Below are 26,682 nucleotides of genomic sequence, written 5' to 3'. Positions count from 1 at the left end.
TTTTAATCTCAGATTTGATTTTGCAGTTCTACATTCTCACACATTTTCAGTTTTATATGTAGATCAAATATCCCTATAAGAATGTAGCACCAAAAATGCTTGTTCTCATTGTTGTGCTTTTATTTTACACATATTTTGTTATGTATTTTTTTCTCTTGCTAAAACATGAAAACTGCTGAAATGAGAACTTGCTTATCTACTAAATCAACACCTCAGATGTTTTAGGTGGCAAAGTCTGCAGATATAGCCTAAAGTCAACATTTTCTTATATTACATCCATTTTTATTTTTTATTTTTTACTTCCTTTTCTATCAGAGGTCTCACAAGATCTCTGCATTTGCCTGTCAAACAGAAGCTGTGCAGCTGTAAGTAAAATGATAATTGGAAAGATAATGTTAGTGGTATTCAGGCATCTCTCTCAAAGCAGCTTAGTCATATGCTGTATGGAATAAAAGCAGGGTTGGCTGAGTAAGGGAATTCGCTGTTTCCCAGAAAAAGCAATTGCCTAAAACACATCTGGCAAAACGTTCTAAATGTTTAGTTTTGACAAAATATACACTTCATCACTTCTTATAAGGTGAGTTCTGTAGAGTGAGTATCTTCTTTCTAAAAAGGGAAAGCTCTAATTTGTACTTTAAATATACCAAGCCACTATTTGCTATTTTATGTCAAATACTATATACACTCAGCTATAACGCAAGCAGGAAATCCCAGATTAAACATCGATATTTCATTTTGCAGAATAAATGTATCATGAATGCAAACATGCCACTCCATATCTTCAGCACAAATAAAAGACGAAGAAAATGATGAACATTAAAAAAAGATACTGAGATGAAGCAACTGGTCTGAATTATAACTTTTTACTGAATTTCATACTGGCATATATAAGATTCCATGCCAAATGATTTACATTCCTTCCTACTTCGACATGGCTAAGAATGAGATGTTTCTTTTCATAATTGACAGGAGACAGATCTTCTCTGTCATTCAGCTTTTCTGGAATAAGCCCTGCCCTGCAAGAAGACTTGTTATTATGCCTCTGAGGCTCTGTAAAAAGGCTGTATTCAAGCATCTTCCTTCCTCCTCCTCAGTATTCAAGGATGAAAATGTATTTAACTTGCCTTACTTTTCACACCAGTTTTCTAAATTTAGCCGTTACTACTTTCTTTCCCCCTGAACTCTGCCTGGTTTTGAGTCCCTGGGGAGGCAGAGAAGACCACTTCCTCCTCCACAGCTGGGAAAGCTGCTCCCAAAGGGATGGAAAGGGTGAAGGATCACAAACAAATGCTCGAGAAGATGCACCAAATAGAGCACTATCCCGTAGTGAAGGGTTAAAGTGACATATATTTATTTTGTTGGCAAGGTGAACACTTACTAACTTGCCTGGGCAGTGGGAAAGAGCACTTCATTAAAGCAGTATGAGTCCATCAGACCCAGATGGGGAAACAGCAAAATCCTCCCTCGGTTATGTGTGCGAATATGTGCATGTTGGGGGTTGTATTTCAGCTATTGCCACTACAGCCAGGAAGTGTCAAGGAGAAGTTGGGGAAAACATTACTACAGCGTACCTCGGGGTGTTGCTTAAAGAGCTGGATGAGAAGCACAGCACAACTGGCGATTCCTGCTGTGCCGGTATGGGTCTTCCACCAGGCATTTGCTGGCATTTCACACAGGAATACCTGCACTTTCCATACTTTTTCCCTGAAGTGCTGACAGCTGCCGTAGCAACTGGCCACTCATTCATTCATTCAAAACAAGACAAAACAAAAAACGTAAAAGGTAAACTGATTTCTCTCTCCAGTATTCATACAACCACAGTTCTCCCTAGTGGAGGTCCAAGATACAGCAAGCTTTGCAGGCAGCCTCCAAGTTCAGTTTTGTTCCTGGCCCCATTACTGCTCAAGGGCCTCCCAGGGTCATGTACTGGCCTTTCCAAAAGGAAAACAGGCTCCAGACTAAACCTTTAGAGACATGCCAGTCTCTCCTTAAAAACCCAGCAAAACTGAGCTGCAAGATTAGGCTGGTGATGTGACTCACCAGCGCGACACACGGATGGCAAACTTGATAGCAACTCAAAAACTATTGATCTCATCAAGCTTCTCATGGAAATCCTGTGTAACAGTTTGTCAGTATCCCTTAAATCTTGTCTCTTATATGTACAGTCCCTTGAATAGAGGTGTAATAATTAAAAAGAAAACTTCTAAGAGACTACACTGATGAGTCTCATTTTTTCCTTTAATATCTCACTAAGGGATTAAAAACACCATGACAATATAAGCAGAAAAATTCAGATTATCTTCCAGTTCTCCTCATTCATTCATTCTCCTCATCCAGCTTTCAGGACTGGAATATTCCTATTTTCAGCACTACTCTTGTGCAGGCCCCATATTCCTTGGGCTAGCTGTGAGAGGAAAAGAAAGCAGGGAACGGACCCATTTAAGGACAGTTAAAAACAAGTCATAACAGGAAACTCTCATTTAACTTAAAAAATAATAAAAAGTATTGGAATTAAAGACAATAACAAATTTGAACGTCTGGCTAGATACCTAGAAATGCTTCAAGGAGTCTACTGTATAAATCTAATCCATAAATCTGTCTCCATTGCATAAGAGCAAGTTTCTCAACCTGCAAAAGGTTTTCAACGTGCAAAAGACCATTAAACACATGGAATTAAACATTCTTTCAAAAATTTCAATGTACTGAAAAGTGGACATGACTATGCACAAAGGTTTTGAATCTTTGCAGGTACCTGTTGCATTAATTTGCTTTGCTGTTGCAACAGGAAGTGGAATGGATGGGAAATGTCTACTTTTTATGCCAAACCCTACAAATATCTACATTTTGTGGAAAATATTCTTGACTGATATAGTCAGACTCCAAACTTCTCCCTCCATTTCCACTGGCTGGAAGGATGAAGGATGGCAGATGAACACCTCACAGGAAGCAAATCTGGCAAATTGGTTGCACAGGTCACAGTCCAACTCTAAGTCAAGCCTTCCTGGGACTCTCCAGAATTGAATTTTAGAGATTGCCCTTTCCAGAGGTAACAACATGTTACATAAAGAAATCCCAACAACTTCCAGCAATGTAAGCAAATGCATTTTAGCTGCTACAACAGTTTTTGACAACCCCTGAACACAATTTTCATGACATAAAAAGTAATTCATACATTCATACACTAAATAAAACATAGCACGTTATATAGGAAAGTCTGTCCTAAGAGATCATGAGGCACACAGGGATTTTCCTCATATAATAGGAATTTTGGTCTCTAGTCCGTGTTAGCTGGCCTAGTGTGGCATTCCCTTTGTTTATTTTAATTATGAAAAATTTACAGCTTCCAAACCCAAACCTAGAAGAACTTTCAGGCAGTTTCTCTTCAGGAATCAATGAAGCCATTTTCTGCAACAGAGAAAGTGAATTCCTCTAAAATTTCAGTGGAATCAGCTCTTTCCCAGGGTTTGGTAAATTGGTTAGTAATTTTCTGCTTTTTCAAGATCAGTAGGAGTGGGAAGGAAGGAGAAGCTCCTTTTTACAGCCTTTTCATACAGCCAAATATTTACTTTATGAGATTTTCCCTCACCTTTTCCAGGTATTTCCCTCTTCCGAGGGCCCAGAAAGGGGCTAGCAAAAGCTGACAGAATAACTGCTCTTCGCCCATGCCACATCCTGAGTGCCTGACTTCTACTTGCTCTGTAAAGTTGTTCATTTTTCAGTCCCAGCTGACTTTTGATTTGCAGCTGTTGTTAATATTATCACTTTCAGAGTTAGCTGTTTAATATAGCCAAATTAAAAAAAAAAAGGCTTGAAAACATTTAGTTCTTGAAATGATTAGAAATGATTATTCAGGTCAGAGATTCAGTAAAGTACAGAGGCTGCATTTGACTGAAAACTTTTAATTAAAACCCCTCTCTTGTTCTCTTTGCAAGGATGTGCCCAAGCCTGCTTTTGCATGCCTAGGAGAGTGTCTTTCTCTGTAATTACACAACATATAAACCACAAGCTAAATTACATCTTGGTTCAGTGTATCAAAAAAAAAATCCTTTAAGAAGAACAAACAAGCACAGGAACTTTTTTTTTTTTTTTTTTTTTTTTTTAACTATTTGACAGCGTTTTAAAAATGATCGCCACTGCAAAGAGTTTACAAGCTCCCTCCGCAAACATAGTTGGAGGCGATCGGAACTGATTTCTCAGCCTAGGAAATTCTTAATGAGAGCTGCTGCTGCTGCGGGGACGCGCAGGGGTCCCGTAACAGCCGCTCCTCCCCAAGGGCTCTCCGACATCCCACGCTGGGCTGCGCGCTCGCCTTTTATTCCGAGGGCGAGAGACCCCCCCGTGGGCAGATAGCAGCTCGGGAGGGAGGAGCGGAGCTCTCCACATGTCTGCCTTCCCTTATCAACTTATCATATAAGGAAAGGAGAGTGATTGATTCGTTTGCCAAGCGGTAAAATCAGGACGAAGCCGAGCAGAAGGAAGCGTTGAGGCTTTTTGGGGGGAAAGGAAGGCAGAGCCTGCAGCCACGGTGGGACTGTTCTTCCTTTGTGCATCTGACAGCTGAGGGCACGACTGGGGGGAGGACGGCGTGGGACTGGGACGGCCAGAAAGTCCAGCCCTCGTTCAGACGACACATGGCAGCAGAGCACTGAATTTCTGTACAGGTTAACCTCAATCTGGGCTCCTGTCAGCACACCAAGGCGCTCCGGATCTGCTGACTGGCCGAAGGAATTAAAATGCAGCTGACTGTTTACTTCACTTGGAGCTGCAGCATTTTCCTGGCTTCGGGATACAACTCCTTCAGTAAAAGCATGGAGACTATCGGCAAGAAGCAGTACCAGGTTCAGCACGGGTCGTGCAGCTACACCTTCCTCTTGCCCGAGACAGACAACTGCCGATCTTCCAGCTCTTACGTCTCCAACGCCGTGCAGAGGGACGCACCTCTAGACTATGATGATTCAGTTCAAAGACTGCAACTACTTGAAAACATCATGGAAAACAACACCCAGTGGCTAATGAAGGTAGGATAATATTTCCATCCTAAAAATTACGTTTATAATATCTCATTACCTATTTATTTTTTAAAGTTCATAAAACGCACGATCTAAACTAGCTTTCTGAATTGCTTTTCTATTCCACAAGTTGTTTCACAGTCTGAGATCACAATTTTATAGACTAGCAAGGAACAGATAACTTCACTGTTCTGCAGAGCTTGTGCTTCAAAGTTTGTCATTGCATTTGAATTGCTTGGACACATACTGATTACATAGGCAGTCAGACAGCAAGCACGTCTGAAAATTCTGACATGAAAGAACCAGCTTGTAATTTATAATGAGCTGACAGGGGCTATTTTATCTCTATTTAAACAATATAGAACATGCCTTTATCTGAGGCAGGTCTTAAAAATATATATTTGAAACATGATCTCGAAATTTGCATGGAGAAATTAGCATATGTAAGCCACGCTGACAAAGTGTTGTAATTCAAAGCGAAGACTGCAAGTCTGGCTTAGAGTGAAGTTAGCCTGGTGAAGTGACAGAACTTCAAGAAAGTTCATTGGCGGATATCCTTCTCATCCTGTAACACTTCCACTCAAGTATAAAATATTCATGGAAAAAAAATATTCTGGAAAAGGTGTTTTGGATGCCACATAGCTTCCTGTAATGGCACTCCATTGTAACTGAAGGAAAATGATGTTGATTGCCAAAGTGGCAACATGTGTATAATTAGACCTGAAACATCAGAAAAAAATCATACTGCATAAATTCTTAACACTACCAGAAAATAAACCTGATCACAATTCCACATCTTTATAGGAACTCACTTGATCCTAAATGCTACACTATTCAATATATTTTGATTTAACGAAACTTTATTTGACTGGCACCTGAAAAGGTGCAATAGTATAGTTTAATTGCATCATAAAATCATAATCCTAAATTTGTGCCTTGTACCAAGATGCCTATCTTCTAAGCAGTAAATATTTTGAGGGCTTAACTGAGCAGTTGACACAGGAACTTGAAACAATTGTTCAAGTGATGCCATAAAGGGTTTCTTTATTTAAGAATGAAATATTTGTTGCAAATGGAGAGAATTCATAATTATCTGCAATGAGTAGCCACTTTTTGATTCTAAGGCTGCTTTATTACAAAAACATTTTGCATTAGGGTTCACTTCTCCCATCATTTACAGAGGTACACAATTAGCATGATAGAATCAAAGAAACCTGCTAGCGAATTTGCGTGAGAAACAGAAGCCACACTTCAAAGCAGAAACAATAGTGCTTTCATCTACCTGAAAATGAACCTTAAGGCTTAAATCCAAAATGCACACACTTGAAGCCTGAAGTGTGGGCAGTTAAATTTGTCTTTGTGGGCTTAGGATGCTTAATGGAGACACCCACATTTTTAAGTGTTGGGTAAAATGTCAGATCAGTAGTCTTTTTTTTTTTTTTTTCAATCTCACAGGCAAAACTTCCCTCCACATATGGGCTTATCTGTCTATTTATTAATTTACACTGCTCTCTATTGTAATGTTAAGACCAACATTAACAGATGTGCAGTGCAGGATGAAAAACACACAAAGTAAAACAGCCTAATCTCCCCAGCTGGTAAGCAATTTCCTAACATAAATAGTAAAATCACACACAACACTCCAGTGCTAAATGCCACTTAAGTAGGCAAACACAGTATCATAAGTGACATCAGGTAAACAGAAAGCAGTAAGCAAATTCCAGTATCCTTATTTAGTAAAAACTATGCTTTTTCCTGTCAGCCTCTGGGAAGTCAGCTACAAGAGGAATAGGATAAGTATATCCAACCAATTCTTTGGGGGATCAAAAGGCAGATTCTATTTTACAAGACAGAGAAGGATTTTATTTGAGCAAAGATTTCCAAGTAAGATGCTTTAGAATAGACTGATTTTTTTTTCTAGCCGTTCCGCAGCTAAACATCCTGTAAAATAACTTCTGTTTGCTTTTTTCACTATTTTGACACCTGCTCTTTATGTCATCTGTTTTGTTCACAAAGAGGCTCCAACAAAAGTAGCTTTTCCTCAGATTTGCTTTGCTAGTGACACCTGGTCTACTAAGTGAAGATGGAAAGCAAACAATAACCTTTAACGTTGCTTATTGAGTTTACTTGCTGGGTTTTTATTTCTTAAGATCACTAATACACATTCCTGGGTTCATATTTCAACTTACCAAAATATAACACCAGATTTGTCGAGGCTTGCCAGAAAAAATTGTTCACTTAGTTTTTGTACTATACTGAAAGTGTAATATAAGATTGTTTTTTAAAAATAACCTGATGCTAATTTCTCAGCAATTGTACCAAACCTGCTTTACCGCCTGCTTTTTTTAAAAAAATAATTTTGCTTATTTAAGAAGCAGTACCCGTTTTATTTTGAAGTTGCGTAAAAAAGAAAAAGACACTTTTTTAGTGTGAATTAATATTTAAAAGTTGTTCCTGAAGTGTTGCACATCCCAAAACGTTTTTACACTCCTCCCCCCATCCTGCCTTTAATCCATCAACTAAAGGAAACATTATGTTTCTGAATGAACTCTAGGCTGTATGAATGGAACAGCATGGGAAGTGTGCGCTTTATCTGGTTAATGGACAAACACAATGGGAAGAAAATTTGTTAAGCAGGGCCAGGTTCTTTTCTGCTCTGGTCCTGCATACAGAGCAGAAGACTTTGTTCTATCACTGCTGCAAGTTCGATTGGTTGCTGCTTCATGAAAACATTTTTTTTTGTCCAAACAGTTTTAACACCTTACACCATCACCGTACAGACCATACATAAAACTGGAATGTCTTTCAAAAGGAGATTACGTTTAAACGTTCAGATGACATACTAGAACAAACCACTATTCCACCTAATCCAGTGTTTAGCAGTAAGCCAGTAAGCTATGCTGCAGAGCAAAGGCCAAAACTCTAGATCAACTGTGCAATAAAAAACCTGAAATGAACTTTCTTCTTTGACATTTCCTACTTTGGGATCAATTTGTGCAGATGTGTGAGATATATATTTCTTAAAGTGTGTGTATAGGCAGGGAGAACAAGCCTCTCGTTAATAAGATTTTCAGTTAATTTGAGAGGATGGGAGGTTGGTGTACAGATAAGATACGAGACTGGAGCTTTTAAATGTAGTTATACATGTTGAGTATTATCCTTGAGAATTTCTTTATATAAAAAAACACTGGGTTTTCTAGAAGACGTGATTCTCATAAGGTCCACAATTAAAAATATCTATCTAAGTTAATGGCAATGTCACCATTTGGATCATGGCAATTCTACTGCAGGAACTGCATTTTTTTTTCAGATATTTGGCCATTGAAATAACTGAATGCTGACTTGAATTTACTTCTTAGTACAGAAACTAGATCCTACTTTAGACTACAAGGAGGTAGGACTCTGTCCAAAGCAATAGTATAAAAGAAATGGGTTGTGTTTTGTCTTTCCCATTAGAAAAAATTGAAACGAATTTATGAACAAATTGTTGATAGTGTATGGCATATAGGGTAATTTATTTTTTAGTTTATCGGCAGATCAAAAGACTAGAAAATAAGTCAGTAGTCAACATTAAACCTAAAGCCAGAACTTCACCTTGAACCATGCCAGCAGACTAGGAGGGGAACACTTTGCTGATAGAGGTGTAGCATCTCTGAACTGAGATTTGTTTTTCCTTATCCTGGAAGCTAAAAACCTTTTGTCATTTTGAAACATGTTTCTTCTCTAGAGGAAACAAATTCAGATGTTTTAAGATGTATGGGAGTGGATATGCATAATATTTTATGAATAAGTACCAACAAATGGTTATAATTATTATAATACTCAAGATACAGTATACAGTGGTGGTACATTAAGGTACGGAAGTTCATATCTCAAATATGAAAAAATATTCTGACATGCACCATCCAGAAACATCTGCATGCAATGGACAAGGACAAATATACTGTACAGCGCTGGATTTTGAAATACGCAAGAGATGATTCTGACTCTGAATCAAGGGCTGCATTCCTTTCTTAAGTAATGCATCTGTTTTCACTTAAATGTGAAAAGTGCTTGTTTCTGTCTATCAACTATGTATTTGCTAAGCAAAAGAGTACTGGCATGACCAAAAAGAAAATACCGTTTTACTTTGAGATTAATACATGTTATTGGATAAAGTTTCCAAGCTAGCTTAGATGATTTGACTCTGCAGTTTATTTTTATATCTCCAATAGGTAAATTCTCGTAAAAAGACTCGAAACGATACTTTCGCATGTGCTTAAAATTGTTGTAAATAATATTTCTGTCACTCCACAAATTCCAAGTTGATGGAACAGGCATGAAACAGTACAAAACCAACAAAGAAGAGCAAGAGATTTTCTTGTACACACCTACAAGATAAAATTGAATTTGAGAGCTCATCATCTCCAAGATGTGATCAGAAAAAAATATGGTAGATGCCTGTTTTACTGAACCAGTCTCTTAGTAGCATTCAAAATGTACTTTCAAATGCTCTGTTTATTATTATATGATCACAAAGTTATCATCTTTGACTGGTCCAAACAGCAAACTGGGAGACTTTCTCCATTAATTATTAACAATAAATGCTCTTTTTTTTTTTTCTTTTCTTTTCTTTTCTGTTCCTTCAAGTGCACATATAGGAAATTAGCCTGGAGATGCTTGAGTTGACAGTTTCCAGTCCTTTGTGTTTGCATACCCACTTAACATAAATACACTGCAACACATAACAGCATAACCCTTAGAACGTCTTAGAAACTTTTGCTGAGAGACTGAATTCCAGAATGGTGGTTTTTTTTACAGATAATTATCTTGTTACTGCACCTTATTTGTTGTTGATTATGAATTAATTCAATAACATGCTTCTCCTGCAATCTGCCAAGGAAAACAACCAATACCATTTTTTTTGGTTCCTAATCAGAAGAAACAAACTATCACATATGTATTCCTTAGAATACATTGAATTTTGCCTAACAGACACAGATAATTATTTCTAACCTTCAAAATATAAAGTTTTCAATGGCTGTAGTGGGCTGTCCTTTTCATACTACAGTATTTGCATTTTTGAAAATATACCACATTTTTCATTAGTCTATTTACAATACTTTTGACAGTAAACCAAAGTAACTCAGTAAATCACTAGTTATTTAACAACCTCTTACATACTTTAATGCAAGAACCCCCTCTTGCATCTATTGTTTCATGGGATTTTACACAGCTCCAGCTGAAAGCCAGGATGGGGAGCAAAGACTCTCTGCAGCAATACCGTTATAGGGCTAGACATGCAGAGTGCTGCTAACTGATTTAGACGATATACTCTCAGACCTTAGATTAAGGTCTACAAGGAGAAAGGTGTCACTCTCTGATCCTTCTCTGGAGCTTAGCAAACCCAGAGTTTTGTCAGATGACTCAAATGATAGTCATCATTAGTTTATGATAACGATATCATCATAAGTAGCTCCCTAGAGTAAGTTCAGTCAGTCTTTTCAGCCTGGAAGAGAAAGAGGAGTGGAAAAGTTGAAGACTTACCAGCATTTCTAAAGAAGTTGCAAAAGCTAGCATGCTGCACAGCCCTCATCCTGACATGCAATGCTGGCACTAAAGTTTGTAAACCCCAGAATCAAGAGACAATAAGTGGAAAGTAGAAGCATGGAATATGCTACAAATATGGTACAAAATATATAGATAAACATTATGCATCCCATTTGTTAAAACAGCTTAGGAACAAGAGTTGAATCTGGACTGACAGCCTTTCCTTGGAGTTTGGTATCTCCCCCTTCCCACATCCTGACAGAATGGAACAAAAGATGCAAGTTGCAATTTGGAAAAAAAAAAAGTGTTCTGGCATCCAGTAAGAGACTTACTGATGGGAATCTTAAGGATACCAGTACAAACTGCAGATTTTCTTAAGCACTTAGGGAAAATGAGGGAAGATGGCTCTTGAACAAAAAAATAATTCATGCATGTACTAGTATATGAAACAAGGATGTCACACAGAGAAAATATGTTGGCAGTCCAAATGCAACCTAGTAAATCTCTCAGTGGTAATAAGAGCTAAACCACTGAGAAAATAATTTGTCAGAGGACTATAAATATGTATATAATCTTCAAGAAAAGGAAGGTTCCTATGGGACTGAGTAAGAACCTTCAGAAATAAGCACAGATTTTTTTTTTTTCTGTCATGATATTATTTGAATTTCTCAGACGAACCAAATATTAATTACAGGTGAAAAAATAATAGAAAAGATCAGATAATTTCACAGGGCTAAGCATCTGGAAAAAGGAAAAAAAGAAAAGAAAAGAAAAGAAAAAAGAAAAGAAAAGAAAAGAAAAGAAAAGAAAAGAAAAGAAAAGAAAAGAAAAGAAAAGAAAAGAGGTATGGCACAGTAATTTAATACCCAGAAATGCCTTAGAGATATGGCACATTCCACAGTGGAACAAATTAAACCAAATAACCTCACACACACACAAAACCTGAAAAAGCACTTTACAACTGGAAATACTGTGATCATTTCATTTCCTTTAACAGATGTATCTCTAGGAAATGGGGTAGAGGAAAAAAGAATCATATTTATTCTCTAGGAACAACTCAAATACTGTTTGGTGAATCTAAGTTTATTCCAGGCAAACTGAGCTCAGAGGAAATGTTAAAGAATTCTTCAAGTTACAAAATCCAGATCCATATTTTGTATAAAAAAATCTAACACCTAAATAGTTCTGCAAACACTCACTGTGTCAGTTTTCAAGCTTCCTAGGAAAATACATTACTACTCTTTAAATGCCTTTTGTTTTTTTTTTAATGCTTACTACATTTTCCAGGCCAAATAATTAGTGAAAATCCTATTAGTTTTCATCTGTCTGTGCAACAGGTTAACTCTAAAATTAAGATGCTATTTACAAAGCTCAGCAAATGTATCCTGCAATTTGCATGACCAGGAGATGGCTGTCTGTTCTCATTCCAACTTCCAGCAGTTTATGGCTTAGTCTGGAAGGAGACAGAGGAACTACAGGAACTTTTCTAGTGTCTTTATACTGCCCATACCAACCTTTATCACTTTATCTAATAATCTTTCAAGAGCCTACTGAGGTCACAACAAGGTCTTGCTGCTAAAAAAGAGAAGCTGACAGATTACGCAACCTTCTCTCCATTAACTCCTCTCTCTATTAGTAAAAGTATGGAAATATAGTGTCCCTCACAGAATAACATTATTCACAGAAGCTGTAAGGAGAGAACCATTCTCCTCTCTAAATGAGTGAATACTTCACAGTTCTTACATGCCATTAACTTTCTTTGCAGTCCATCTGTCTCTAGGGATTCCTGTTAATCCCCAGCAGCATATAATGTCTTACCTTTGTTCAGTATCTTTTTAACACTGTAGGGTAAAATAATCTTTTCAGCTTTGTATTTGTATTCAGGACTCCAGCAGCATGTCAGAGCATAAAAAAAGAAAACTATATAGTGTACTTTTGCCATCTGGGGAAACAATGTATCAACTTTCTATCATCGATGCTGGTCAGTGATTAAAATCAATGTCTTGTGGTAAAACAGCCTAGGACTTAACAGACAATTTTGTTCAACAGCTGGCTACAATATCTTATTATTTAAGTTTCCAGGAGGGAAAAAAAAAAAAGAAAAAAAAAAAGGTTTTGCTGGATAGATCACAACTGTCTCAATGTTAGGAACTGAAATTCTTGAAGAGGCATTCCATTTTAGACTCTGTAGTACCTATTAATGTTGTAACTACCGAGGTACTAAAAATGGCTACATGCATTTCAAAAGGTGTTCAAAACATACATGATGACAGGAATAATTCAGCTTTTTCAAAATTAACATGATAGAGAATTCTGTCGTGGGACAGCATAATCAGCTACACAACTGACATCATTTGAGCTATTTCAGAAACAATGTTTTGTATGCTTTTTGAATTGTCTAAAATACATGAAAACACACTAGGCAAATGTTTGATGTTTAATTAGCACTCCATCTAATACGACTTTTTGATAGGGAGAAAAACTAAGGTTCTCATATTTGGATAAAGAAAAATTGTACCTTTAGGAATATATTAGGAACCTTAAATCTCTAGTACACTATACCAGCTTCATCACTCTGCTTTCTTTTTGATTCAGACCTGCACCTGACACCTGTAATCCTGGAAACAAAAAACCTCTTTTGTTCCATTCTGTCAGGGTATAGGAATGGGGAGACACCCAGCTCAGTGGAAAGGCCATTTCCTGGGCAATAGTGACAGCCCTTACCCCACCAGCAGCTCCCCAATCCCCATAGGTGTTACGTGATGTCAGTGTACTGGAGGCACTACTTTCATCATGTGACCTGATGTATAGTCTTACCCTGAGGCATATGAGTAAGCTGAGTGTTTTAATTTTTATAGCTGCCACCTAAAAAAACATTTTAGTTTTATTTTCCTCTGAAGAACTTGTATGGATCATACCAAGATACTTCACGTACTTCCTTTAGGTCCTTTCCTTTGACTCCAACATTATGTTGTGTATACTTGGTTGTTTTTTTTTTTTGCTTGTTTGTTTCCAGAAACAATTTTCATTCCCCTTGTCCATTTGCAAGGTGTAAACTACCTACAAGATCCTAGTTCAAATCCACAGTTTCAAAGTGAAATATAAAGCAGTTCCTTAAAGAGAATGTCCCAACCAGTCAAGAAGTAATAGCCTCTTTTCACTTCCATTGGCCATCAACTGACAATCTATCTCAGTAGTGAAAAAGTCAACAATCCAATATCACAAAAGCTGCAGATCAAGACTGAAATATATGTAACTATGGCAGAGATACTTAACATTCTTTTATATTGCATTAACAGATAACCTATCCATTCAACCAGTTCAATATTAACAGAAATTTTCTGGTAAAGATGTAATGGAAAAAAATTTCCATGGTTTTGCTTTTCTTTTCAGAAAGCCTTTCTTTAAACAGGGTAATTCAAATGTTCAAAGGAACAGCAAGTTTCGTTTTCTTAATATAACTCTAAAGAAGTGGATGAAGTAGGCAAAAGACAGCTTAAGTGAATGAGTAAAACCAGAAAAAAATCTTACATTTTTATGGTTTTAAGGAATTGACTTGAAAAAAATGAAACTTCCTTGGATGAGGTCTGAACTTTGACCATATTAATTATTCTTGCATTTTTCACTTAATGTCTAACTTCCATCCTGATGCTAGACTTTCTGTCTCATATAATGATTACCTATAAAGCAATAGTAAATACTATATATATGTATATATTTAAATTAGTTAACCAAACAAGACCCAGACTGATGTGACTGCTACTGGAGCCTTATTGGGAATGTTTTGTGAAAAATACTTGAACATGATGAAGCAAAGTACAAGTAACAAGAGGGTAAGCCCAAGACTAGTAACCTAACCCTTAGAAGGGCTATAAACTGCAACAAATATAAACAATCTGACCCCTGCTGAAGGCTTATCACATACAAAAAAGGATTCTGACAATATAGAACAGTTATACTGCAGTTTACTAGCTACAGAGAATGTTTAAATATAATTTAGTAATAACTTTATATATATATATGTATATATATATATTCTGACACTTTCAGGTTTGATTTCATAGAATTATAGAATGGCTTGGACTGGAAGGGACTTTTAAGATCATCCAGTTCCAACCCCTCTGCCATGGGCAGGGACACCTCCCAATAGACCTTGTTGCTCAAAGGTCCACTCAACCTGGCCTTGAACACCTCCAGGGATTTGTATCTAGAGAAAACATATCCATGTCATGAGATCTCCTTCTTCCTTACGGTAAATCTCATTATCTTAAAAAGGTTCTGAGGACAGCATAAAAAATCCTAGCTCCACTCCAGGCAAGTAGAAAAGTTACCACTGACTTAGTGAAACTGAGGTTTCATTTGATGTATCTATAAATTCATTTGTCTCAAAAGGCAAAATGCTTCATGCTTCCTAAGAGGCTAATCCAGTCAAGTCCTTCACACTCACCATTTTCCTCAGTATGTTTCCTTACAACTTCACCGTGTTGTTTAAACTTGAAGACCATAAGACAACTCCTGCCCTCAGCCAGCTTCAAGATCAGTCTTCCAACCCTCTTTTACAGCTCATTGTCTTTTTGAAGTCTTAGTTTTCTTTCACAACCCTGACAAATGCATTTTAAGTTCCTTTTTTTTTTTTTTCTTCTTCTCTTTGTGCCTTCTTTAAGACTATTCATCTTCTTCCTGGCTGTCCAGTTTGAATTCCCTTTTTGCTATGTCCCTTGTTCTCAGTTTTGGATTCTTTTGGCTCAGCTTTGGATTCTTTAGTTGTTGAATTTTCTTTTTGACCCCAACCTACATGCATAATCTCCTGGGTATTAAGACAGACCTCTTTTATTTATTTATTTATTTATTTCTTGCTGGCGGCATGCAGCGTCAACAGCCTTGCACATTTTCTATTGCTAGATCTGGTTACTCATCTTCAGAGTAGAGTCTTGCATCCAAGAGAATCTCTTGAAAGTGCATTTAAAAGTGGACCATCTGAGTGGACCATCCCATCAGATCTTGACAGACAGCTTCCTCTCCTAAAATACCCATCCTAAGTGCACAGCTTTGGTTCGCAGCCATTTTTGCTGAGAGTTCCTCCTCTTCTATTTTAATCAATACCAATAGCTTTGTTTGTTTTGAGAGGATCTGGCTCCTGTTTCTGGTCTTCATAGAAAGGCACCAAGATGCAGCTGTCTGGCTTTAGGCTTTCAGGAGCACTGACTGGAACTCAGCTCAAGAGGTGATTTTCCATCACTAATTGACTGCTCTGTGGGACACCAGAGATAAAGAGGAAGTTTTGGAAGCAATGGATGGAGAGGCTTTTCTTCTTGGTGCTGTTCCAATAAACTACACTGCCTGCTTTTGGGTAGATAAGCCTAGTTATTGAGGCAAAAAATAAATAAATAAAAAAAAATAGGATTACATAATTTAAAATATTTTTTCTCAAGCATCTGTATCACACACTACATTTTGTTTCTGCAGTATGCTGCCTATATGTGCTGATCTTATTTCCAAATATTTGTGCTTGTCCACTCTTAACACAGCTTCCTGTTTTATCTTTCAAGCATGGAATTCCTCAGAAGCTTTTGATTTAAAGACTTTTAACTATGCTAACAGAACAACAATGGGAAATAAACAAGTACCATTTGATGAGAACATACCAAGATGTTCAGTTTTTCTACTAAGCAGAGATGAACACCTGAGTTTCCTTTACTTAAGGCAGAACTTAGTGTTTTCTGTAGTCAGTCAAGTCCATTCTGGTTTTGGGTCCTGCTTCCCCTGTCCAGTATTTTAGAAACCTCAGGGAAATTATTTGACAGCTCTGGTCTGCCAAGCAAAGTATTTTCAGACTGGTGATGAAATTTGGCAAATTTGTCAGACACATCACCTTCCCTTGTCTATCTAGCTTATCAGAGTTGGAAACAATGGAGAGAAAGATGCAGCATGGCTTACAGAAAGAACTACAGCATGTGAGAGGAAATTTTTCTTTTTGGAAATGTACAGAAAAATCAGTTCGTGATATCTTAGTAGAGAAATTATATCCTCCAAAACTGAAATCAGCAGCTGACCTGTGTGCTGCCTCAGAGTCTTGAACATTCAAAAATTGGCATGTCTTCAGGTCAGATGACCAATTCTCTCTTAGTAGCATCATCACTGAGGCTTCTTCTTCTTCAAAAAGTCTTCTAAAAGACTTAAACTATATTTGGAAACTAGTATGGTGCAAAGTTTAAGAACTACTCAAAATGCTTTCAGTTTCCTTTATCTGTGAAGTTTAAAAAAAAACCAACAAACTAATGATTTTTCATGCTGAAAGATGCTCTGTGAACACAGCTTGGAAACAGGAGACACCCAGTTTTATAGCTTACAAAAGGGACTAATTGTGTTCCACGGCTTCCTAACTAGTTTGATCCTTGAACTCCGAATCATTCTTCCTTCTGGTTGGAAGTGGAATGCAAGATGACTGCTTCCCTAGAAAGCAATGCTGAGAATGAGCTGTGAATGCCTAGCTCTCTTTCACTTCCCTGATAGCATACTTTGAAAAAGAGAAATATGCTTCATTGTTTCTTCAAAAAATTGAGCTATTATTTGCTGTTGCAAATCATAGATTTCACAAGGTGTTCTGTAAAATAGGCTGTCCTATTGAAAGAGGAATTTATAACAAACTTGAAATCGTAAATTGAGGGAAAAAATATTTTAAAAATATTTCATGAAAAGTTTATGCCAGATAAAAATTGACTAAAAAAATCTAAAGTATATAAGGCTACATAGTTACTGCCTTACATGAAAAATATCATAAGTACCCCCAAGAGCATACCTGACAGTAAGTTTATTTCAGCTGCCTGTAGCTCAGTGGAATGGAAGAAAATCCTCAAATGGGAAAGGATTACTTTAGATCTGGGATAGCACCTGTGTTTATTCAAATGTGCTTTCTAGGGCAGAATTTCATTTTTATACCAGTCTGAAAAAGTCCCGATTCACTGATGGTAGCATGGAAGTACAAAATGCGACTGAAAGCATGTAGGCTTGTCTCCAAAAGGTTTGAATATTCAATTTGTGAAATTCTAGCTCAATGCTATAACTTAGTATTTCAAAAAATTAATGATTGGCAATATTTCTTAAGCTGTTCATAAATAAGGAATCCTGTTTTTGAAGGTTTGTGGTTTGTTACACATAACGAGGAATATTTATATTCATTTCAGTGAATGGCAGAAGCATCACTGGCTTTTTGTCTTCCTGGCTTCAGTGCTACTGAACTTCGGCAAAATGCCATTCATGACTCAGACTATTTATTTATTTATTCTTTATTTTTAGACTAATGGGAACTTTATGAATTCCTTCCCTGATTTCTAAGAGAAATACCACTTCGCTGTAATCTTGAACAGCAGCAATTCGGAATATTAGACTACTGCCTTAACGAATATCTGTAACTCTTAATGAGAATGGTTAATCACCAAATAATTGATTTTAGGTCTGAACATACAGTTGTTAAATCTTACTTAAAATTATTTCCCTGCCCATACAGAAACTTAGACTATTAAAAGATTTGTGAAGATGAACATGTAGTTTCTACCAACAATATTTCTGAAAACACAAGAATATTTTTCATTTGCCTTTTATTTACATCTCTTAAAAATGAACATCTGTGTGCCATGTAAGGTGTAATGCATCACATGTAGTACGAAGAACTTATGTCACCCTCCAAGTGACAAGCCACCTGAAAACACGTTCTCTTCAGTTAGGTGAGCAGTAGAGAGATACCATATATACAAAACAAGCTCAGAGGCTGGAACCATGGGAGCTCAACTGTAAGTTTGCCTTTGGGATAGTTTCAGATCTCAAAGCCTCTTCCCTTTCCCTGTTTTGCTTTTTTTCTGTCATAGCTTTGACTGTAACTTTTGTAGTTAGTTCAAAATACATAGAAAGTATGATGATGCCAGTGTTAGGAACAAAATACTTTTAGTCAAGAACACACAATGAAAGTAATTCTTTATAAATACTTGTACAGACAATAGAGGCTTTTCATGCATTTAGTTTCAAGCAATATTAATGAAATATTTATTTTTTATTCAAGTAGATTATTCCCAATGAAGGCAGGGATTTTTTTCTTCTGCTAGAAAATCATCTTACTCTAATTGAGATGTAATTAGACATGAGAATAAGTTAGTAAGCTTTGACTTAGTCCGTAAATGGCATTAACTGAATCATCTCCTGCATATAATTTACTTCAAATCCTTTATTTACTATTCTAAGAGTTAGTATTTAAACCTTCAGTATTTTATTACACAATTTTAACTTGAATATTTTCTAATAAATCACAGCTCACTTTCAGCTAGTATTCATTTATGATGTTACTTTCACCTTTTGTTTGCTGACAGGAAAATGAGATAAGAGAAAAATCTTAGCTGGAGGTCTGGACAGGCAGACATGCTCGATGAAGCGTGTAAAAAGCTAATACCGTAGAGACATCTCAAGCATTCCCATATACATTCCCAAAAGACTTTTTTTCCCTCCCTTGAGAAACAGCACATAGTCCATAGGGACTTCCTGCCCTAGGGAAAAAAAAAAAAAGCAGTTTAAATGTCTCTTTTCCAGACATAATCACTTCTGCAGTGTACTATTTTCTTCTAAAAGTTACAGGCTTCTGAAACTGATTACTGACTTTCAAAAGACATAGGAAAATATATGATTTTAATAGAAGCTAATTTAAAATAACTGAAGGTCTGGTTGATGGGGATTGATGCAATGACTTTTAAAATTTGTTTCCTTAGGTCTGTCAAGATAAATGAATCTTGGAAGGGGTAGTTATTCTTCCTTCCTTCCTTCCTTTATTTATTTTTCCCTAACTTTAAGCAGTTTTGGTAGCCTAGTATGAACAAGTATGAAAACCTATTTAAAAGAGAAAAAAACTATCTGCAAAATTGGAATTTTAAGAGTATCGTCTTCATAACACCAATACATTGCAGTGATATGGAAAGATAAATATATACATACATGGACAGCCCAGCTCCATTCGTTACACGTGTGCACATTAAGCGGTATGTGAGGCATATATATGTATAACAGCTTCTTATTGCCTTTCTGAACTGCTGCGATGAAGCTGCTGTGTTCACATTTAATTATACTGTTTTCTTCTCTCTAGAGAGTCTATCTTACGTTTCACTGTTATCCACATTCAACAGGATCCAAAAAGATCCTATCCAAAGGATCTTATCCCAGTACACCTTTTGTAGTGTGTAAACTTCAACTATACTACAAATAAGCAATTTGTATATTTAATATTTGTATTGAACGTGAAATCTGTTGAAAAGTATTTGATGAAAGACTTGCATTTTGTCTTTATATACAGAAATGTATCTGTGATTCAGAAATTTAAGTATACATGGATGAGCTTCTAAAAAATGACAGTTGCATAGAGCCTGAAAAAAATGTTTCAAACTATGGGCTAAATTCTGCTTCAGATCACTTATGAAGAAACCAGACATGGCCAGAATCCAAAGAACACTGCCACTCTGAAACATGAGCAGGCAACTAAGACAAAGTATGGCTGGGTTAAAGGTAACTCATGACATCTAGAGTATGAAAAGTAGGAAGGTATCCTCTATACTTTGAACAAGTATTCAGAAAAAGAACTGAGGAGACTTATCAGCATTTTCCTTATTTTGCCCTGTCATTAGAACAGAAATGGCTGCCTTAAGTTCATTTTCCATCTTGTTCACTTTTGTCTGTAGACTAAATATCTTAGGGTCCAAAATCTCAGCGTGATGACTACAGGTATTGGAAGGGCCAATTAAGTTCCTCTGGTCTAAACTCACAAAGTATGTTGTGAAAGCACAAGACATTTTTACTAGGGATGTAAGAGCAACTTAACAAGCTTTTGACAACTGAATATATGTCAAACACTGTAGCTTCAATGCACATTTAAAAAATGCCTTGCTGTAATTGATGGTCCACTCCTTCCCCTCTTCCCCCCCCCCCCCCCCCCCCCCCCCCTTAGGTTAGTGCATCTGGGCTTAGTCAAAAGTCCAGTGACATATGTGAGAGACACTTCAAGAAAGAGAGCAGGAACATGTGCTTGGAGCATGGAAGCATATGACCTCTCCATTTGGCCAGCAATCAGCTGTTAGATAGAATGAACTCTACCAAATGCAGCTGAGCTTCGTGTATCACACAAAGCAGTTGCTGAGTTTATGAGGCTAATGACATTTTTCATGCAATAAATTTCCTGATTTAAATACAGGGCTATAGAGGTATGACTACAGATAAATTTGACCTCTTTGCTATTTCTCCCAGCAGGTATAGTATTAGAAAGGATGCTTTATTATAAAAATAAAGATTATCTTTGCATTTCAGTAGACAGGCTTTAAAAAAGCCTAAAAAATGTGCTTTGGGAATTTTCTCAGACTTACAGATAAGTCCCTGGAAGTAGTAAACTGCTTAGTCTAGGAATCTATATTTGATTCAAGGTAAAAAGATCTTGATAGTTTCTAATGATCTTAGGGATGGATGGAAAGGATAATGCTGCTCCAGCCATCTACCTACTTCTTCCACGGGCCACAGCATTATGTAGAAAGTCACGATTAATATTACCACTCTTTCTGAAAATGAATGCTACAGTTGACAGAATCAATTTATAAATATTAAAAAGAAATCACCAAACTTTCTTTGGAAAGACTGTTTGCTCTAATAACTGACAAATTCTATAAAATGAAACTAGCAGCCAGTATTATTTTTACTGTTTATACGGGGTAGCATTTGGCAAAGAAGGGAAGTATGTATTCATATAGCTGTGTAATTTCTACCAGGAACACAAGAGTTTAATTAGCATAGACTAACCATTTGGCAGGAAAGAGCAAAAGCAAGACCTCCTTTACAACTTTAAATGAAAAAAGGGTAAGTTAAAGTGTCTACAAAATGCACGAATAATTTGCTGGTTCTTTGGAAAACGATTCTGTAACATGGACACAAACTATACAACAGCAGTGAGGAAGGCTCTTCATTTAAATAAAAATTGGCAAACCATTGCCATCATAAACAATTTATAACATCTCTGCCAATAGTTTGAAAACAAATTGCTGTTAACACATACTCTACACGTTGTCTTTTCTTTCTTGCCAGTGTAAAGCTTGATTTAAGGAGAAAAAAAAAAAAAGGACGACAATCTTGGTTATAAAAGTAATGTTTTGGAATGGGCTCCAACACATCTTTTGGCAACTTTGCTAAAGTTTTAAATCAAATTTTATGATTTTCTTTGATTTGAAGTACTGAAGAAGCATGAAAATCTGAAATTGAAATCCTTAGAGAATTTTGTCTTTTTAAAAATGCATCACCACAACTATGTTCCTAAATTCTTTTTTTTTTTTTTTTTTTTTTTTTTTTAATTTTCCCACCTGTTTTTGCTGTTTAAGCACATTTGGAAAGACGTGTCTTTTTCCCTCTGTGCTTTCATTTCATATAATTCAAGCAAAAATTACACAAAAATTAGATTTTTTCATGAAAAGTTCCCCTGAGCAATCACTGAAATGCTAGGAATTATGCACATATATGCCCATCACACAATCTTCACAAGTTTCATTTACATCAAAAAAAAGAATTCCTCACACCAAAATCAACATAACATTATCACAACACCAACAAAGGTGGAAAATTTACACACACGCCACCCATTGTCCCTTTACCACATTACAATACTACATTCTCCACAATTACTACATTCTGGAGATCATAGAATCACAGAGTCATTAAGGTTGGAAAAGACCTCCAAGATCATCTGGTCCAACCATCACCCTACCACCAATGTCACCCACTAAACCATGTCCCTAAGCACCAGGTCCAAACTTCCCTTGAACACCCCCAGGGACGGTGACTCCACCACCTCCCTGGGCAACCCGTCCCAATGCCTGACTGCTCTTTCTGAGAAGAATTGTCTCCTCATTTCCAACCTGAACCTCCCCTGCCACAACTTGAGGCCATACCCTCTAGTCCTATCGCTAGTTATCTGCGAGAAGAGGCCGACCCCTGGCTCCCCACAGCTTCCTTTCAGGTAGTTGTAGAGAGCAATAAGGTCTCCCCTGAGCCTCCTCTTCTCCAGACTAAACAACCCCAGTTCCTTCAGCTGCTCCTCATAGTTCCAGGCCCTTCAACAGCTTTGTAGCCCTCCTCTGGACAAACTCCAGCACCTCGATGTCTTTCTTGAAGTGAGGGGCCCAAAACTGATGTCAACTAACTAACAATTTCTCCTTTCAAATTAGGCACTAAGATATATTTCTGTCTCTCTCCTCTACACTTTTCTTATGAGAAGATTCTTTGAATTTCTGAAGATGCCTCATTAAGAGTCAGCTATCAGGTTTTGACAACTATTTTGTCAAAAATAATCATCATGTAATGAAGGTTAACATATATTAAGACCAAAGTCTTATATTCAAGTTTTCATTGAATTAACAAGAGATTAAAATTTATCTCCCCAAAGTAGTCATGTGACAAAGGAGAAATCTGACAAATAAGCCCTGCTGCATCTTCAGAATTGGAGCAAAATATTGAGAAGACAGACATGCTGCACAAACCAAAATACCAAGCTACTGAACTCTTGGACATGAACTGGAGCACTTCATTCCTGTGCCCTTCTTGTAAATGACCCCGGCTATTCTCCCCTGCTCAGAAATTCTGAGTGTTCAACAATGCTTATAAATAAAGGAGATTGCTTGGTAGGAGCTGATGAAGAGCACTCTACAAAGTGAGCACAAAAAAATGCACTCTTCCAAATGGCTGCAAATCACAATATTCACAAATATTGGTGAAATTCAGTCATAGCTACCTTAACGAGAGCCTGTATCAAAATATTCTTGTACCCACTTTCAAGGGAACACAACGGCCTCACTTTCTGAGAGTATGCAAATGTTTTGCACTCGCTAAGATCAGGGGAAGAGGATAGGCATCTTGGATGAAAGTAACTCTTGTATTCATCTTAGAAGATGAAAGTAAGCACCTGCCTCTAAAGCAAGCAAACACACAAACAACCAAAAACCACATACAGAATGAACAAAAAGCAAAAAAATGTACGTGTTAAGAATTCCTATTTTCTACAGTTTCACAGTTTATGACACAAAGGGATTATAAACTAAGAGAGATGAGTGCATATCTTTATTCAGGTCAGGAAAAAATATTTTTATGATATGTACAAGAAGAAGATGCACAGAAGTGGAAGAGGATTATTGAATACAAAGAAAAGAACAGAGGGGTTTATGCAGGTATACTTCGTAGGATTTTTAGGGGGGAAAAAACACAAAAAGCTACAAAGCCACTTAATAGATCCATATCATTTTGATGCTTCACATTGCTCTAAATTAGGAGAAATGAGCCAGATCATGAAACCGGCTATAAATTTTAAAATAAATCCCTTTTCATGTTCATATTTCATATTAGAAAGTACTATTACCATATGCCCTAAATTGTCTATTTAGCATTTTTCAGTTGAAAAATAGATTTGAAGACAAACTCTTAAATTGGAGTCAAGAGAATACTTCAACAACTTAGAATGCATCACATGAATGATATATTATTTGAAAAAAGAGCAGATGATACAAAGTTTAGATGTTCAGAGTTAAGCTTATACTTGAAGATATTCAAGTAAGATAAATTACGAAACTGCAGATCTGTGTATCTAAACAAAACTGCTTTCTAAGGTTGCAAGCACAATTATAAGGGGTATAAAAATCTGGCAACCAGAACCACCAGATGCCTTAAACTGTAATCACAGTTTTTGTGTACTGTAATCAGAACAACCTTACAGCTGTGGGGAATTGCCTAAGCCTACCTTAAAGTGTTTACCTTACCTTTAAGCCCAGAATTAACTCTTTTTCTAGTAGTAGGTTTTGGAATAACTCAGTGATAACATTTTCAAAGAAGTCATGCAATTCTGTAATCCTGTTTGCAGATATGACCTTGCTCAGATTCTCATTTTGACCACTATCTGTAGCAAACCTTGGAGAATGAGGTTTAATATCCACAGTTATTTTCTGAGATATTTTGTTATTTTTAATGCAGTGGAAAGAATCAAAGATCTTGATCAGTCTTTCTTCACTGAACTATTCATTGCCTCCTTTATTTCTATTGTAGGCCTTTTTCTAAATAAATAAAAAAAATATACATATTTTCAATGCTTTCTCATATGGTAGCTCTGATACCCAAGATGCCTCATTGATCATTTGTTTTTCTGTGAACATGCCTTGTTTTTTCAACATGCCTTCTAACCGTGGATGTACATTACATGCCAGGTGAGGCCATATCCTTGATTTTTATAAAAGTGTCATAATACATGACTGTGGTATTGAAGGAGATGAAAAGCATTCTGGAGATCTCCCGTAATTTTCTTTTGACAGAAGTGCATTTACAGTAAAGTTATTTTACAAGATGTCCATGATCACGTCCAGTTCTCCAGCTTCAACTCTAAAGTTAATTTGGACTCAAACTGTTTAATCCCCATGTGTCTAGCCTCTTTAGGGAGACACACATCAGTCTTCACGGAGCAGTATCTAACTTTGGTGAAAATGTTAATATTTTATCCATATAAAAGCCTTCAGAATCTTGCATATCTCCTTGGTCTATACCAGATTTTGAAATTTCTGTTGCACATTGTAGTTCACCAGCTGCATAGACTGAATGGAGTGAACAAACACATAGTGTTTTGAAAGTTTGGTCACACTGGATGAAGAAGAAATAATGTTTAATCCAAAGAAAGAATACATGCTAACTATTTATTATTAATTAGTATCCTCTTTGTAGGTCAGCATGAAGCTAAAAATTATTATGGTTCTCTTGCTCTAACAAAATGTTGGAGTGATCTTGCTTATGTGGATTCCCTGAAGAACAAAGCCTGTAAGTTCTGAGTGTCTAGGAACTTATTTTTGCTGGTACAACAGCATGTAAAGTCAAATAATTTTAAAGCTGTATTAGAATACAAAGGAAATAACCCAATAATCAATAATTAGTATATAAAAGAAAAGTTCATTTGTAGGTCTGGTATTTTTATAGCTCCAAGTGATGACCTACAAATGCATTATTTATTTCATAAAGAATGAATACAGGTAAACCAGAAAGCTAGCTCATTTTAGGGAGAGTAGAGAGACAGGAGCGGAAAATGAATTCCATCTCTCTACCCCTAATCAATCTTCCCTGCCCCCCTGCCATCCCAAAGAACCCTTTGCAACATGTTGCTCAGACAACAAAATCCTAACCAAGACACTAGAAAGCCAAACGGATTGTTCACCCATATAATGAGATTATGGTTAACAATAACACATGCAAGGATTGCTTTGCTATTTGTCTTTTAACTGTATTAGATTGAGCATCTGCCTCAAAAGTGCTAAAGCCTTGGCAAAAATAAGACCTACAAACAGGAATTTTTAAATTATTTTTCTGAAATGCTTCTGCTTGCCTAAACTCTGGAAATTTGGAAATGCAGACTTAAGTTCTTTTTATTTTAAAAATAAAAGCCTTTCTTGTCAGATTTTTTTTTTCATTTCCCTTTTACAGATTAACAGTTCTTACATTTTGAAAGGGGACTTCTTGCTTTCCACAGCTACCAAAATCCTAATCTAGAGGATTTATCTGTTAAAATGACTCCTTTTTACCTCCAAGGGTTCATTTTTTATTAAAGAAGGATCTGACTTCAGGTATAGGCATATGTATGTAGATTCTGACTTCCCAACACTAAGAAAGAAACAAACACTGGATTCTAAGGCAAAACCATTGAATCCATAGAACCCTACCCTAGAAGTGGAGCTGTTTTAATGTATAATCTAACTAGAAAGACATGATCAGAAAGGGTCAGATTCATATTACTGTAACTTGACTTAAGGTTCCTCAAGGCTATTTTTCTTCAATGCTTAACATTTTCTGGAACCATTTTAAGTAACAATTTATTAGTACACTTGAAAAACTGAGTATACACATAATTTTGCAGGCATCAGTGAGACTAAAATTTGAAAGTCATATTTCTGCTGGTATATTACATCACTGATATTTGAAGTAGAAACTTGATTCTAGAAATCTCCCATATCAACAACAACAATTACGTGGCCTGGATTTTTAAAAGAGTTCAAACATCTGCAAATGCAAGTAAAATGAAATATTTACAGAGTTATACAGAACATGATTTTAAAGA

General features: G+C 36.5%; 2 protein-coding genes across 6 annotated transcripts in view; one reads left to right on the top strand and one right to left on the bottom strand.

Annotated features, from left to right (window-relative positions):
• The window catches only part of MCPH1 (microcephalin 1), a 128,326-nt gene that overhangs the window by 32,842 nt on the left and 68,802 nt on the right, over positions 1-26,682 (bottom strand). Inside the window, exon 13 of one of the 2 annotated variants that reach the window (XM_050709477.1) lies at positions 18,835-19,072. The exons of the other annotated variant lie outside the window; for it this stretch is intronic. Coding sequence (XP_050565434.1) covers positions 18,878-19,072 — 195 coding nt within the window. The 3' untranslated portion in view covers positions 18,835-18,877. Of the gene's footprint in view, positions 1-18,834; positions 19,073-26,682 lie in introns of those variants that run through there. 2 annotated transcript variants of the gene reach the window in all.
• Positions 4,026-26,682, top strand: part of ANGPT2 (angiopoietin 2) — a 44,303-nt gene continuing 21,646 nt past the window's right edge. The window contains exon 1 of one of the 4 annotated variants that reach the window (XM_035543085.2): positions 4,026-5,018. In XM_035543085.2, coding sequence (XP_035398978.1) covers positions 4,734-5,018 — 285 coding nt within the window. In that variant the 5' untranslated portion in view covers positions 4,026-4,733. The remainder of the gene's footprint in view (positions 5,019-26,682) is intronic. The other 3 variants (XM_035543087.2, XM_035543086.2, XM_035543088.2) reach the window with 3 other exon arrangements.

The sequence above is a fragment of the Cygnus atratus genome, chromosome 3 (genome assembly GCF_013377495.2).
Source record: "Cygnus atratus isolate AKBS03 ecotype Queensland, Australia chromosome 3, CAtr_DNAZoo_HiC_assembly, whole genome shotgun sequence".
In the NCBI taxonomy this organism is placed as follows: Eukaryota; Metazoa; Chordata; class Aves; order Anseriformes; family Anatidae; genus Cygnus; species Cygnus atratus.
The sequence above is the reverse complement of the archived record's forward strand: the minus strand, read 5'-3'. Positions and strand labels throughout refer to the sequence as shown.